The following is a 12,706-nucleotide window of genomic DNA, read 5'->3' on the forward strand; positions in this document are numbered from 1 at the left end:
GAGATGATCCCTCCCCCCCAAGCCGGGGCAGGGTGCAGGGTGCTGTGTGAGGTGCCACCCTCCAAGGTCCCCCGCAAGGTCCCTTGTGCTGTGGCAGTGCCCGTGGCACCAGCGCCCATCCCAGCTGGCAGCAGCAGGCAGGGACAGGCAGAGGTGGGCACGCTCCTCACCTCCCGCAGCGTAATTAGGGCAGGATAAATATGTATTAGTATGAAATCTGTCACCTCCACAAGCACATTTGCGGGGGGGGGGGTGGGGGGTGGGGGTGAGGGGGGACAGCCTGAGGCAGGGTCCCTCCTCACGCACGTCACTGCAACCACGCAAACCTCATCAGCTAACGAGCAGTTTGCTGCGCCGCCCCGCCGCGGGGCACTGACAGCCCCGCTCACGCGGGGTGTCCCCGGGGCTGCACCCCCCCCCGCCCAGGTCGCAGGACAGTGGGCCTGGCACCCGTCTGTCACCCAGCCACAGCCCTGGGCACCCACCCTGCCCTGTGCTTGAGGGTGGGCAACACCCAGGGTGCTTGTCCATCCGTCCATCTGTCTGTCTATCCATCCTTCCCTGCAGCCAGGCTGCTGGCGGTGCCCCAGCCAGCCACCCTAGGCGCACCCCCAGCACCCAGCGTCCCCCCGCACCGGTGCCCACTATTCCCCAGTACCTCCTGTTCCTGATCCAGCCCTAATAACCGTGCGGTGACGGGCCCTTCCTGTTGCCACAGCAACTCAGCAGCGTACCCGAAATGGCGTTGCTTGGCCTCGTGCGGGCAGGGCCGGCACCCAAGCTGGGGGGGGGGGGGGGGGCACGGCCACCCCAAAACCCGAGCCAGGGGAGCAGCACAGTCCCACTGCGGGGAAACTGAGGCACCGTCCCCGCAGATCCGCCCCCCCCCCCCCCCCAACTGCGGGATGCCGGGACCCAGCTGCACTAAAAATATCCTCCCGCAAGTGGCGGCGGGGCCGTGCAGGTGCGAGGTGCTGGCGGAGATGGACAGCTTGGCTGATGGGAGCTGACGCGGCCCCGGGCTCCGGTGCCGCTTAATGAGCAGCCGAGGAGGTTTTATTTAAAGCCGGTGCTGGCTGTAGGACCCGTGTGGCCGGCCACGGATCAGAGTGGAGCCGCTCGTGGCCGTGGGGCCAGGAGATGTTTCAGTGTCCCCTGCCTGTCCTAGACTTGCCCCGAGCATCCCCTGCCCGACCCCAAATCCTGCCCTTGCCCCCACCCCGAGCTCTGGACGTGCACCCAGAGGCAGTGTTCCTGTGCCTTGTTCCAGGGGATTTTTGTCCTAAAATAGGGGCAGAGGGAACCTCCTCGTCAGGGTGAGCTCCTCACTGATGGGACATCGGCCACCGCTGCCAGCAAAAGGAGCAGAGAAAGCTGGCTCATCCAGTGGCGAGCATCAGTGGGGGGCTCAGCCGCTCTCCCCCTGTCCTGGGCAGCCCCCCACTGCCAGCCCCTGGGCACGAGCAGCACCGTCCCCTGCACAGGCACCCTGATGCCATGCCCAGGCACCCATCATCCCAGAAGCATCGTGATCCCAGGGACACCACGAGCCCATGCCCTGGGCACCCATCAACCCGTGATCTCAGGGGCACCGTGACCCACACCCCCAGCAGTGGGATCCCGAGGGCACCATCACCCCCCGCCCAAGAGCACGGTGCTCCCCACCCGCAGCCCACCCTAGCCACGCAGCGAGGTGGGTGCCTCAAGCCCACCCGGCTGGCAGAGCTGCTGGTGGAGCTGCCCGGGCTATATTTAGCTGCAGCTGAGGAGGGTGGAAAGGCCTGTACCCAGCGATATGTCACCTCCCCGCCACAGCCCCCAACCACCCAGGGAAGGGGGCAGAGGCGAGGGGCACGGCTCGGCACCCGCGGCCTTTTGGGATCACCGGCGAGTCAGGTCGTGGGCTCCAGCCAGAGGTGGCTGGGAGGAGGATTTTTAGGAAAATCCTTTCTCCTTGGTGCAGGCATCGCCTCCCAGACACCTGGGTCCCCCCCCCCCCGCCCCAAGCACAGGGGGTCATGTTGGGACCCAGCGCGGGTTGGGTGGCCCTGGCATGGTGGGCACCGGGGGATGGTGCCCGGGGTGGCCACGCCAGCACCGGTGTGCAGGTGCCCTCCCGTGGCTGGCACGGGAACGGTGGGTGCACCCTCACCCGTGCCCCCCGCGAGGTGCGTGACCCCGGAGGGATGGGGACTCGGGGCAGGGAGCCCCCCCCCCCATGCAGGGGGACGGGGGTGCTGCCAAGCTGGGGTATGGCCCCACTCAAAGACACAGCCCCAGCCTCAGAAAAAAATATAATCAGGTTTTAATGAGCGATTCGAGCAGCCAAGGGGCTGGAAACCCCATGGGACCCCTGGGTGGGCCAGGCCACCCCATGGCACCCACTGGGTGCCACACAGCCCAGCCTCATCGCTGTGGGGCTGAGCTTGGGGCCCCGTAACACCCAGCCGCTGTGGGGCTGAGCCCCAGACCTCACAGCACAGCCTCACTGGTGTGGGGCAGAGCCCCTCAGCACCCAGCCCAGTGCAGGACTGAGCCCCACGGCACCCCGTGGAGTGGGACCAAGCCTGGGGAGCACCCAGCAGGGTCCAAGTGTGTGCTGTGAGAGAGCATCCCACAGCACCCAGCTGCCTCCCAGCACCCATCCCATAGGGAGGGTGTCCCTTAGCATGCACTGCATGCTGCATCCCTCCTAGGGGGAGTATCCCCACGGTGTATGGGGGTCCAGGAGCCCCCACAGTACAGGGCATCCCATCAGCAGGCAGCCATGTCCTCCTCCTCTTCTTCCTCCTCTTCTTCTTCCTCCTCCTCCTCCTCCTCGTGATGGTTATGCTCATCCGCATCCTCACCCGCATCCTCACCCTCGAGCAGCTGCTCCGGGGGGGCAGGGGGGAATGGGGGGCCACACTCCAGGTTGACGTAGGTGACGGCCAAGTTGACATAGTGCTCGCCCTCCAGCGTGGCCAGGACACGCTCCAGCTTGCCCACCAGCCCCGTGAAGGACGGCCTCTCCTCAGGCGCCGGCGCCCAGCAGCTCAGCATCACCCCGTACCTGTCCCAACACCCCCGTCAGCGCTGGCGGCCCCCCCGGGACCCCTCCCCGGGCAATCCCTGCCCACCCCCCAGCCCCACTCACAGCGTGTCGGGGCAGTGGCGGGGCTGCGGCAGGCGTCTCCCCTGCAGCAGGTAGCGGGCCATGTCGTAGGGGTCCACAGCGGGGTACGGCGACGCCCCCCGTGTCAGCAGCTCCCACATGAGCACCCCGAAGGACCACTGCCGAGCAGAGAGCCACCATGGCAGGGCGGGTGGGACAGGGCCGGGGGTCAGGGGCCGGGGACGAGGGTCGTGCCTACCACGTCTGACTTGGTGGTGAATTTTTGGGTCTGGAGGCTCTCCAGGGCCATCCACTTGACGGGCAGCTTGGCGTGGCGGTGCTGCCGGATGCTGTAGTACTCCTTGCCGAACACATCCCGCGCCAGCCCAAAGTCGGCCACCTTCACCGTCAGCGTCTCGTCCAGCCTGTGGAACACCATTTTGAGGGGGGGTGGGCTACCAGGCTCTGCACCCCCCCATGCCCAACCCTGGGCCCTCAGGGTGACCCCACGGCTCGGCTCCAGTGGGGACGGCCACACTCACATGCAGTTCCTGGCGGCCAGGTCCCGATGCACAAACTTCTTCTGGGCCAGGTACTCCATGCCCAGGGCCACCTGCAGCCCGAAGCCAATGAGGTCCTTCACCGTGGGGCTCTGCGGGGTGGGAACGGTGAGAGGGGCAACCCCAGTCCCGCCCCCCCCAATCTCCCTCCCTCCAGGGTACCCCCTACCCGCTCCCGGGCACGGATGAAGTGGCGCAGGTCCCCGTGGCGCATGTAGGGCAGGACGACGAGGGGCAGCCCGTGGCGGGGCAGGCAGACCCCCAGCAGCGAGAGCACCTGGGGGTGGTGGAAGCTCTTCATGAGGATGCCCTCGCGCAGGAACTCCTCCACCTCCTCCACGTCCGTGATGCCTGCCGAGAGCCGAGCCGTGGAGCGCCCCGCCGCCCCGCCGGACCGTGCCGTGGGAGCGGGTGCTACTCACGGTGCAGGGACTTGACGGCGCAGTGGAGGTCTCCCAGCAGCGGGTCTGTGTAGGTGCCGTGGTAAACGCTGCCGAAGTGCCCTGCGGGGGACAGGCGGCATGAAGCTGGCACCGCACACGGTGAGCGGGTGACGCCACGGCCAAATCGGGGTGCGGCGGCACCTTTGCCGATGACCTGGTGGCGGTGGGTGACGAGCCGCTCCTCGGGGATGAGGATGTCCTTCACCTCCTCCAGCAGCTCTGGCCGTAGGTCCTCCAGGCAGCAGGATGTGGCCCTGAGCAGGGGCACGGGGGAGCCGCCGCCCGCCGTGCCGGCACCGCCACCGGCACCGGCGAAGCGTCCCCAGGGCTGCGCTGGGCCGGGGCTGCCCGCCGCAGGCAGCACTGCCGGGACAGGCAGAGGCAGAGTGAGGGCTGGGCAGGCACCCAGCACCCCGCCACAGGCCGGTGGCACCCACTTACCCAGCACCTCCCTGTAGTCGACGCCGGGGCGCTGGGTGGTGGCAGGGGGGTCGCCGCGGCCGGGCTGCACCAGCAGCTCCAGGTTCTCCGTCCCTGCGGGCAGCAGTGGGGTGGGTGGGTGGGGGGGGTGGCGTGTGGCCAGGGGGGGTGTTGCGGGGCACCCGGGGAGCGCGGCACTCACCCCTCCTCTTCCTCCAGCGCCAGCGGAGCAGCACGGCGGCCAGGACACAGCAGACCAGGAAGGTGAGGCCGGTGCCCAGGGCCAGGCTGGCGGCCAGGTCCAGCGAGGCGGCGGCGGGCAGCACCCAGCCCAGCGCCTCGCAGGCGCCGTTCACGCAGATCTGGGAGAGCGGGGGGCGAGGGGGGGGGGGCTCAGCGGGGATGGGGGGGTGACGGGGTTGCCCACCCGGAGGGGGGTGCCTACCTCCACGGGGGCCCCGGCTGGGGGCAGGCGCAGGTCGCGGGGCAGGCGGCATGTCACCTCGTTCTTCAGCACGTTGGGGTGGCAGTCCCGGCCCCCCACCGTCATGGTGATGTTCATGCAGGAGGCCACGGCGTCCAGCCCCAATTGCTGCCCGGGCACAGAACCCTGAGCCCCGGAGGGTCCCGGCAGCGGGACCCCCTACCCTGGCTCACCCCGCTGCCCCACGTACGTGCACCTCGATCTCGTCGTCGCCAGGCTTGAGGCGGAGGCGCCCGCCCTCCTGCTCCAGGGGGAAGACCTTGGGCCGGGGGTAGTAACGGAGGCGGAAGAGCCGGTGGCCGGTGTTGCCGTCCGGCAGCACGCTCAGGTTCCCCAGCGCCGGCTCCACCTTGCTCTCAAAGGGGAAGGCTGGGCTGCGGCACAGCAGCTGCCCCGGCGCCCGTGGGCCCTCACACACCTGCGGGGGGGATGCTGGGTGCTGGGGGGGAGCTGGGTGCTGGGGGGGTGCTGGGTGCTTGGGGGGGTGCTGGGTGCTGGGGGGGTGCTGGGTGCTGGGGGGATGCTGGGTGGGTGCTGGGGGGGTGCTGGGTGCTCAGGGAGGGTGCTGGGTGGGTGCTGGGGGGATGCTGGGTGGGTGCTGGGGGGGTGCTGGGTGCTCGGGGGGATGCTGGGTGCTGGGGGGTGCTGGGTGCTGGGGGGGTGCTGGGTACTGGGGGGGTGCTGGGGGGATGTTGGGTGCTGGGGGGGTGCTGGGTGCTTGGGGGGGTGCTGGGTGGTTGCTGGGGGGGTGCTGGGTGCTTGGGGGGGTGCTGGGTGCAGGGGGGATGCTGGGTGGGTGCTGGGGGGATGCTGGGTGGGTGCTGGGGGGGTGCTGGGTGCTCGGGGGGGTGCTGGGTACTGGGGGGGTGCTGGGGGGATGCTGGGTGCTGGGGGGTGCTGGGTGCTGGGGGGGTGCTGGGTACTGGGGGGGTGCTGGGGGGATGCTGGGTGCTGGGGGGGTGCTGGGTGCTGGGGGGGTGCTGGGTACTGGGGGGATGCTGGGGGGATGCTGGGTGCTGGGGGGATGCTGGGTGCTGGGGGGGTGCTGGGTGCTGGGGGGATGCTGGGTGCTGGGGGGTGCTGGGTGCTGGGGGGGTGCTGGGGGGGTGCTGGGGGGATGCTGGGTGCTGGGGCAGTGCTGGGTGCGTGCTGGGTGCTGGGGGGATGCTGGGTGCTCGGGGGATGCTGGGTGCTGAGGGGGTGTTGGGGGGGTGCTGGGTGCTGGGGGGTGCTGGGTGCTGATGGGTTGCTGGGTGCTGGGGGGATGCTGGGTGCATGCTGAGTGCTGGGGGGGTGTTGGGTGCTGCGGGTTGCTGCATGCTGGAGGGGTGCAGCATGCTGGGGGGGTGCTGGGTGCTGGCATGGCACAGTGCCCGGGGTGGGCAGGATAGGGCCAGGGCGGTGACGGCCTCCTGCCCCAGTGCTTACTGTGGCTTCGGTCTTCACGCCGCCAGCTTCGAAGCGGATCTTGGCACGATACACCGAGTCCAGGTGGGTGCCGATGATGGTGAGCATTGAACCCCTGCGGCGGGAAGGGATCAGGGCCCCAGGGTGCACGTGGTCCCCGAGTTTAACATGGCCCCCGGGGTGCACATGGTCCTTGGGGTGCATGCGGTCCCCAGGGCCTCATCCAGCCCGGTCAGGGGCAGTGGGGAGGCTGGACCTGTCCCCCCCCAGGGGTAGGGAGCCCACACACTCACTCATAGCTGCAGTTGGGGATGATGGACAAAACGAAGGGGTCAGGGCGGTACTGGAAGGGCAGGGGGGCTGGGAATTCCTCCCCGTCGATCCACAGGGCCACCCAGGCTGCGCCCAGGCCACCGGCGGCAGGAGCCGTGCACCGAATCACCCCGTCGCCCGGCCTGGGGACACGGCAGCCATGGCTGGAGGGGACAGTGGGACGCGGGGGGGGTGCCCGTGCCCGTCCCCATGCCACGGACCCTGCTGTGCCCGGCGGGGGCAGGGCAGGGGCGTACCTGGGCTGCCCGGCCAGCGGGCACTCGGAGCCGTTGACCATCACCCGCCAGCTGCTCCCTGCCGAGAGGTGGGTGCCGTGGAGCAAGAGGTGGGTGCCACCCCCCCGGGGGCCGAAGGGGGGGTGCAGAGCTCTGATGTGGGGCTCCTGGGCAGAGACAGCGTCAGTGGGGTGGGTGGGTGAGCCAAACCGCCCCCTCCCTCCTCCCCCCTGTCAAAACCCTGCCAGGGGTGGCCACCAGTGCAGGCCCATACCACAAAGATGAAGCCACCGCGGGTGGCTGAGCCGTGGACGTGGAAACCGGAGGGTCTGGTGGGTTCCTCCACAGTGAGCACCACGTCAGCTGGGCCCCCCACTGCTGCCGGGCCCCCCAGCTCCAGCTCACACACCAGCACATCCACAAAGTCCTTGTGGCGGGAGGTGGGCAGGGGTCTGTGGGGTGGTAATGAGGGGTCAGCCCTGGGCTGGGGGGGCAGCCCCAGACCCCCCTCTGCTCCTGTTCCCCGCCCCGAGCACCACCACGCACCTGTGGCTCCTGCTCTCCTCTGGCAGCACGGTGCATCCTCGCCGTCCCACCGTCACCCGGTACGTGCTGGGGGGGCTGTGGCGGGGGTCGGGGTCCCAGTGGGAGCGGAAGGTCATGCCGCAGAGTGTCACCCGTGTCCGGCCCTGCAGCGGGGCACTCTGGGGGTGGAACTGCGGGAGAGACACCCGTGTCACCCCGAGCCCCGAAAGCCCACTGATGGCTGCCTTCCCCGGGGGGCATGACACCCGTCCCAGGGAGGAAGTCTCCGGATGGAGCAAAGATCCCACCGCGTGCCACCCCATGTGCCACATCCCTCCCCCTCCGAGTCCCTGGGAGATGGGGGGAGCAGGGGGGACGGCGGCGCAGACCTACGTCGGTGAGGACGGGCGGGCAGCTGTCCTGGACCCAGGGGCCGGCACACTCGTGGCGGCGTGCGCACCCGCTCCCGCACCAGCCGCAGCCCATGAAGCGCTCGGCCCGCAGGCACCGCTGGCACGTGGAGAAGTGGCGGCAGCCGGGGCCGGTGACATTCAGGCGCCACACCTAGGGATGGAGAGCGGAGGCGAGTGGGGCGCGTGGGGCTCAGCGCCCACCCTGCACCGCCCCCCCCCCCCCCCAGGGTCCCCCACTCACTTTGGTGCCGGCGGTGAAGAACAGCGAGTGGCTCTGCAGCCCCATGGCACCCCACACCGGCCCCGGCTCCCCCAGGGAGAAGTTGGCCAAGGTGAGGAGGTAGGAGCTGGAGCGCTGGAGCACCATCTGCAGCGGGGCAGAGCGGGGGGCTGAGCGCACCCCACGCGCTGCCGGGAGCACCCACCCTACCCGGCCCCCCGGCCCACCTGGAAAACGCGTCCCTCCGCTGTGCCCAGGTGGGCCACGGTGACGTCCCCCAGGGCGGTGACAAAGATGGAGGTGAGGAGGACGCTGGCCAGCTGCCCGTTGAACAGGTCCACCTTATGCGAGGCGGCGGGGACGAGGGTGGGCTGGTCCCAGCAACTGGTGTTGGCCACGGGCGCTGAGAGGTTCACCTGCAGCCAAGCGCGGGGTTGGCACCTTGAAGCTGGGCCCAGCACCCTGACCCCCCCCCCATACACTCATGAGTGGGCACCAGCTCCAGCCACAAGATATTTTGGGGCGCAGCCGATTGCCCAAGCTCCCTTGCAGGCTGGGAACGTTTTGGGGGAAAAAACACATCCGTGGCCCCTCCCGCAGCCCCCGCACGGCGTCAGATCCTGCCCTCCCCGCCCGCCCCATCTGGATGTAGTTACGGGTGTCGACACCGCAGGGCGGGCACCCCAAAGCCAACCCCTGGAGCTCTGTGGAGGGCTGGGGCTGAGGGGGGCACCAGGAGCCAGAGGGTCCTCCCTGTGCCCCCCCCTAAATGTGTGGGGCTGGGGATCCCCTCCCGGCTCGCCATGCCGGCGGTGTGAGTCAGCGGCAGTGAGCTGTCTGCTCTGTGCGTGGGAAGAGGAGGGGATTTGGCTGCACCTTGCCCTGCGTCTGGCTGAGAATGTCAAAACTCGGCTCCGTGGGTGCTTGCTGGGACCCTGCCTGCAGAGGGGGCCCTGCCGGCGTGCCCGCCCGTCCCCTTCCCGGCCGTGCCGGGGCTTGTCCCTGGGACACGGTGTTCCTGCCCCACGGCTGCGGCAGACGAGAAACCCCAGTGACTAATTGCGCTTCCGCCTGTGGTTTATTTGCCCAGAGAAGGCGGCGGCCCTGGGGCCGGGGCTGCAAGGCGGGAGCGCCCGGGCACCCTGAGCACCCCGGTCTGGGGAGCACCAAGGCCACGGGGCTTCCTTGTCCCCCGTACACATAAGCAAGCTGAAGAGGGTGGCCGCCCACAGTCCCGTGCCGGGGACAGCCACCGCGGGGGCCGGAGCCGGTGCGCCCCAGGGAAGCCACGCCGAGGAGAGGGACATTTGGGTGCGCCCGTGTGCCAGGACACGCGTCTGTGGCACCCAGCCTGGGCGAGTACGGGGTGCCCGGGGTGGGGAGCACAACCAGATCCCCACCAGCACCCTGCCTGCTCAGTGTGGCCGGGACTGGCCCCTGCGATGGGCGGCCGGCGGGGTTGACTCACACCTGGGTGACTCCGCTTTCCTCCTGCCCAACCCACCCCTCTCCAGCCCACCCCGCTTTACCAGCGCTTCCCAGCATCCCTGATCCACCTTCCCGCATCCCAGCTGACCCCCCAGACCCCCCCTGGGGTGGATGGACTCACGTTGTGTGGGCAGTACTCCACAGGCTGGAAGAAGCTGAGCCCCCGCAGCAGCGGCTGGTGCCCGGTGCCGCAGCACTTCTCCATGCCCTCCTCCATGGCCTGGTTGAGGAGGCGGAGGGGGAAGGCGCAGACGGCCGAGACTTCCCGCGGCACCCGGCTCTCGGGCCGGCTCTCGGCGAAGGCGCCGAAAAGCACCGTGTCGGTGTCGTTGATGCCAAGGTCACGGGCCAGGCGGGCGCCGGGGCGGGCAGCGTGGGCTGCCTGCAGCACGTTGTAGGCGACGTCCCGCTCGGCATCCTCCTCACCACCACGCCGCCGCCGCCGCCGCCGCTTGGACTCGAAGCGGCAGTCGAGGACGAGCTCACGGTAGCGGCGGAGGTCGCGCTCGTGGGTGCTGAGCCGTGCCAGGCGCGTGTGGTACGCCGCTGAGCCCGGCCGCTCCGGCTGCACCGTCAGGAAGTAGACGTGGTCCCCGTCGGCGAAGGAGTGCACGTAGTGGATGGTGTAGTTGTCCCGGTGTTGCGGCAGCACCGTCAGCCACTGGAAGTCGTCTGAAAAGCCGTCCAAGGTGCCTTTCAGCCTGCGGACAGACACCGACTGCGGGCTGTACCGCGCCGCCACGCTGCTGTTGATGGTGGAGCCGAGGTAGAAGAAAGAGGCGTAGGAGGTGGCCACCACTGCGGCACTGGTCCCCAGGGGGCTGGCCACGCAGTCGGGGCAGGACGCGGGGCTGTTGCCTGTGGCCGAGTACAGGCAGCGCGTGGTGGTGATGGCCACCTCGCCGTCCCGCACCTCCAGCTGGTGCTGGTAGCACAGCCCGTGCCGCGCCGTGCCGCAGCTGTACAGCCACGGCTCCAGCGGGTCCAGCAGCAGCAGGACGTTGTCCGTGTCCTCGTGAGCGTCCGTGGTGGCCGGGCACAGGCGGCAGATCTCACACTCGGCGCTGCCCACCGGGCCGGTGATGAGGGTGGAGAGGAGGCGCAGCTCGGGGCTGGCCAGCAGGATGCGGTTGCGGACGGCCACGAAGACGGCGGCCGGGCCGGCGGAGTCGGCGAAGACGGCGACGTTCTGCACGGGGCTGCCGGCGTCGAGGCCGGGCAGCGCGTAGGGGACGGAGAAGTTCCTGGTGGAGCTGTAAGGGATGCGGGGGCACTGCCAGGCGCTGGCACCAAGTGGGGCCAGGGTGAGCACCAGCAAGAGGCACACGCGGCACGACAGCCCCATGCCGCGCGGTGCCGCCGGCGCGGGGTTATCGACGGTGCTCAGCACCGAGCAGGGTTGGGACACGCGGAGGACGGGTCACCATCGCATCTGCCGAAAGAAAGGAGAAAGGGGTTTACCTGCTGCGGTTGGGTGAGGACCCTGGGGCACTGCTGCATGCGCTGTTGGGGGGGTGCTGGGGTCCCCCAGTGCCAGATGATAAGGGGTGCTGCCGGGGGGAGGATCGGCTGCCCCAAACCTCTTCCTACATACCACAAGTGGGAGGTGAAGCCAAGCTGCCTGCGGCAGGGGGGACAAATCCTGCCTGCTGCCACCTCCCAGCCCCTCGCCTGTCCCCCAAAAGCGTCTCTGCCATGCGAGACCCGCCCCCTCCAGCGACTGGAATGGGGACCCCTGCCAGCCCCCCGGAACAGCAATGAGAACAGGGGGGATCCCCGCGGGACCGGGACAAGTCCCCTACCAGCCCCCAGGAACAGGGACCCCAAAGTACCCCCGGGGCTGGCGTGTGAGTCCCTCCCGCCCCCCCCCTCCCCCTGCTCCCAGCTCACCGCGGCCGGGAGCGGTTCCCAGCCGGGGTCCCCGTCGGGTCTGGCTGCCCCGTCCAGTCCCGGCAGGGCCGAGCGCTTACCTGGGCGCTGCCGGGCCGTGCCGGGCCGTGCCGGGCCGGGGCGGAGCGGGGCCGGGGCGGGGCGGGGCGGGGCGGGGCGGGCGGGCCCTGCCCACGGAGCCGCGCGGGGCTCCCCGAGGGCCGGCACCGGCACACGCAGCCCGGGGGGACGGGGGTGCTCGGGGAGGAACAAGGAGCCCGGGGTGGCGTGGGGGGGGGCAACGGTCCCGAGGTGCCCGGAGGGTCGCTGAAGGGGGGGACACACGGCAAGTTTGGCTGGGCACAGTGCTCCAAAGGGACACGGGGGAAAGCCAGGGCCCCCCTGTTCAGGGGGGTAAGGCTGGCACGCCGCCTCGGGTGCCCGCTGCAGCCCAGCGCTGCCGGGGTGGCTGTCGGAGGGTCCCCGCTGCTGGGAAGCAGCCGCCAGCACCCCGGGGTGCCGGCATGTCAGCACCCCTTGGCCCCTCTGCCACAGGCACCGGTGCCAGGGGCTCGTCGCCGCCCTGGCCCACGCCATCGAGCTCCCCCGAAGCTGCCCGCGCCGGCGACTCGCTTCTAGGCATTCCCGGGGGGTTGTGGCAGGCTCAGCACGGGGATTTCCAGCCGAGGAGGCAAGACCGAGGCAGGGGCGGGTGCAGCTTTGCGTAGAGAGCCGTGGGGGTTATTTCTGTCGTGCTCATTCTTTGTCTCGCGTCCCTTTTTCCCCACCACCAAGGGCTGCCCTGCCAGCACTGCCGGGACTCGCCGGTGGGGATGAAGATGCTTTTACCTCCCACTGCACCCTATGAAGGCCTCCGAGTGTCCTGCTGCCCTCGGGCTGTGGGTCCCAGCTGCACCCATGAACTTTCCCTCCAGCTGAGCAAGGCGCTGCCCCGCGACTTTGGTCCCAGGAGGGGCTGAACGTGCCGAAAACAGGCTCCCCTGCCCTGGCCACCCTCAGCCCTCCCAGGCTCCCACCCCGCGTTGTGCAAGGCCCGGTGGTTGCGCTGGCCCCACGCCTTACCCAACTGCTCCTTCCTCCGGCCGCTGCGCGTCTCCCGCTCGGTTTCGACATTAGGTGGCCCTGGCCAGCTCATCCCAGGGTTTTTGCCGTTCCCACTCTCCGGCCGGTGCTGCCTCCTGCCAGCACCGCCCCGGCTGCCTTGCACCGCACCC

The 12,706-nt window shown here is 70.0% G+C and overlaps 1 protein-coding gene across 3 annotated transcripts; it reads right to left on the bottom strand.

Moving 5' to 3' along the window:
• Positions 1–2,282: 2,282 nt before the first annotated feature.
• Positions 2,283–12,620, bottom strand: MST1R (macrophage stimulating 1 receptor). 3 transcript variants are annotated; one of them, XM_042799783.1, is made up of 21 exons: positions 12,555–12,620; positions 9,724–11,034; positions 8,342–8,530; positions 8,136–8,261; positions 7,875–8,045; positions 7,503–7,672; positions 7,231–7,408; positions 6,978–7,123; positions 6,702–6,863; positions 6,430–6,523; positions 5,192–5,356; positions 4,963–5,109; positions 4,720–4,879; positions 4,539–4,631; positions 4,239–4,460; positions 4,077–4,157; positions 3,824–4,005; positions 3,637–3,746; positions 3,354–3,519; positions 3,137–3,273; positions 2,283–3,052 (listed from the first exon to the last, which is right to left on the bottom strand). In XM_042799783.1, the coding sequence occupies exons 2-21, from the start codon at positions 10,945–10,947 to the stop codon at positions 2,755–2,757; spliced, it is 4,221 nt and encodes a 1,406-aa protein (XP_042655717.1). In that variant the 5' UTR covers positions 10,948–11,034; positions 12,555–12,620; the 3' UTR covers positions 2,283–2,754. The 3 variants fall into 3 exon arrangements, with proteins under 3 accessions (XP_042655717.1, XP_042655715.1, XP_042655716.1); XM_042799781.1 differs by having other exon boundaries at positions 5,192–5,419; XM_042799782.1 differs by lacking the exon at positions 12,555–12,620 and adding an exon at positions 11,493–11,591 and having other exon boundaries at positions 5,192–5,419.
• Between the last annotated feature and the right edge of the window lie 86 nt (positions 12,621–12,706).

The sequence above is a fragment of the Tyto alba genome, unplaced genomic scaffold (assembly GCF_018691265.1).
Source record: "Tyto alba isolate M040663 unplaced genomic scaffold, T.alba_DEE_v4.0 Super-Scaffold_3, whole genome shotgun sequence".
Taxonomy (NCBI): Eukaryota; Metazoa; Chordata; class Aves; order Strigiformes; family Tytonidae; genus Tyto; species Tyto alba.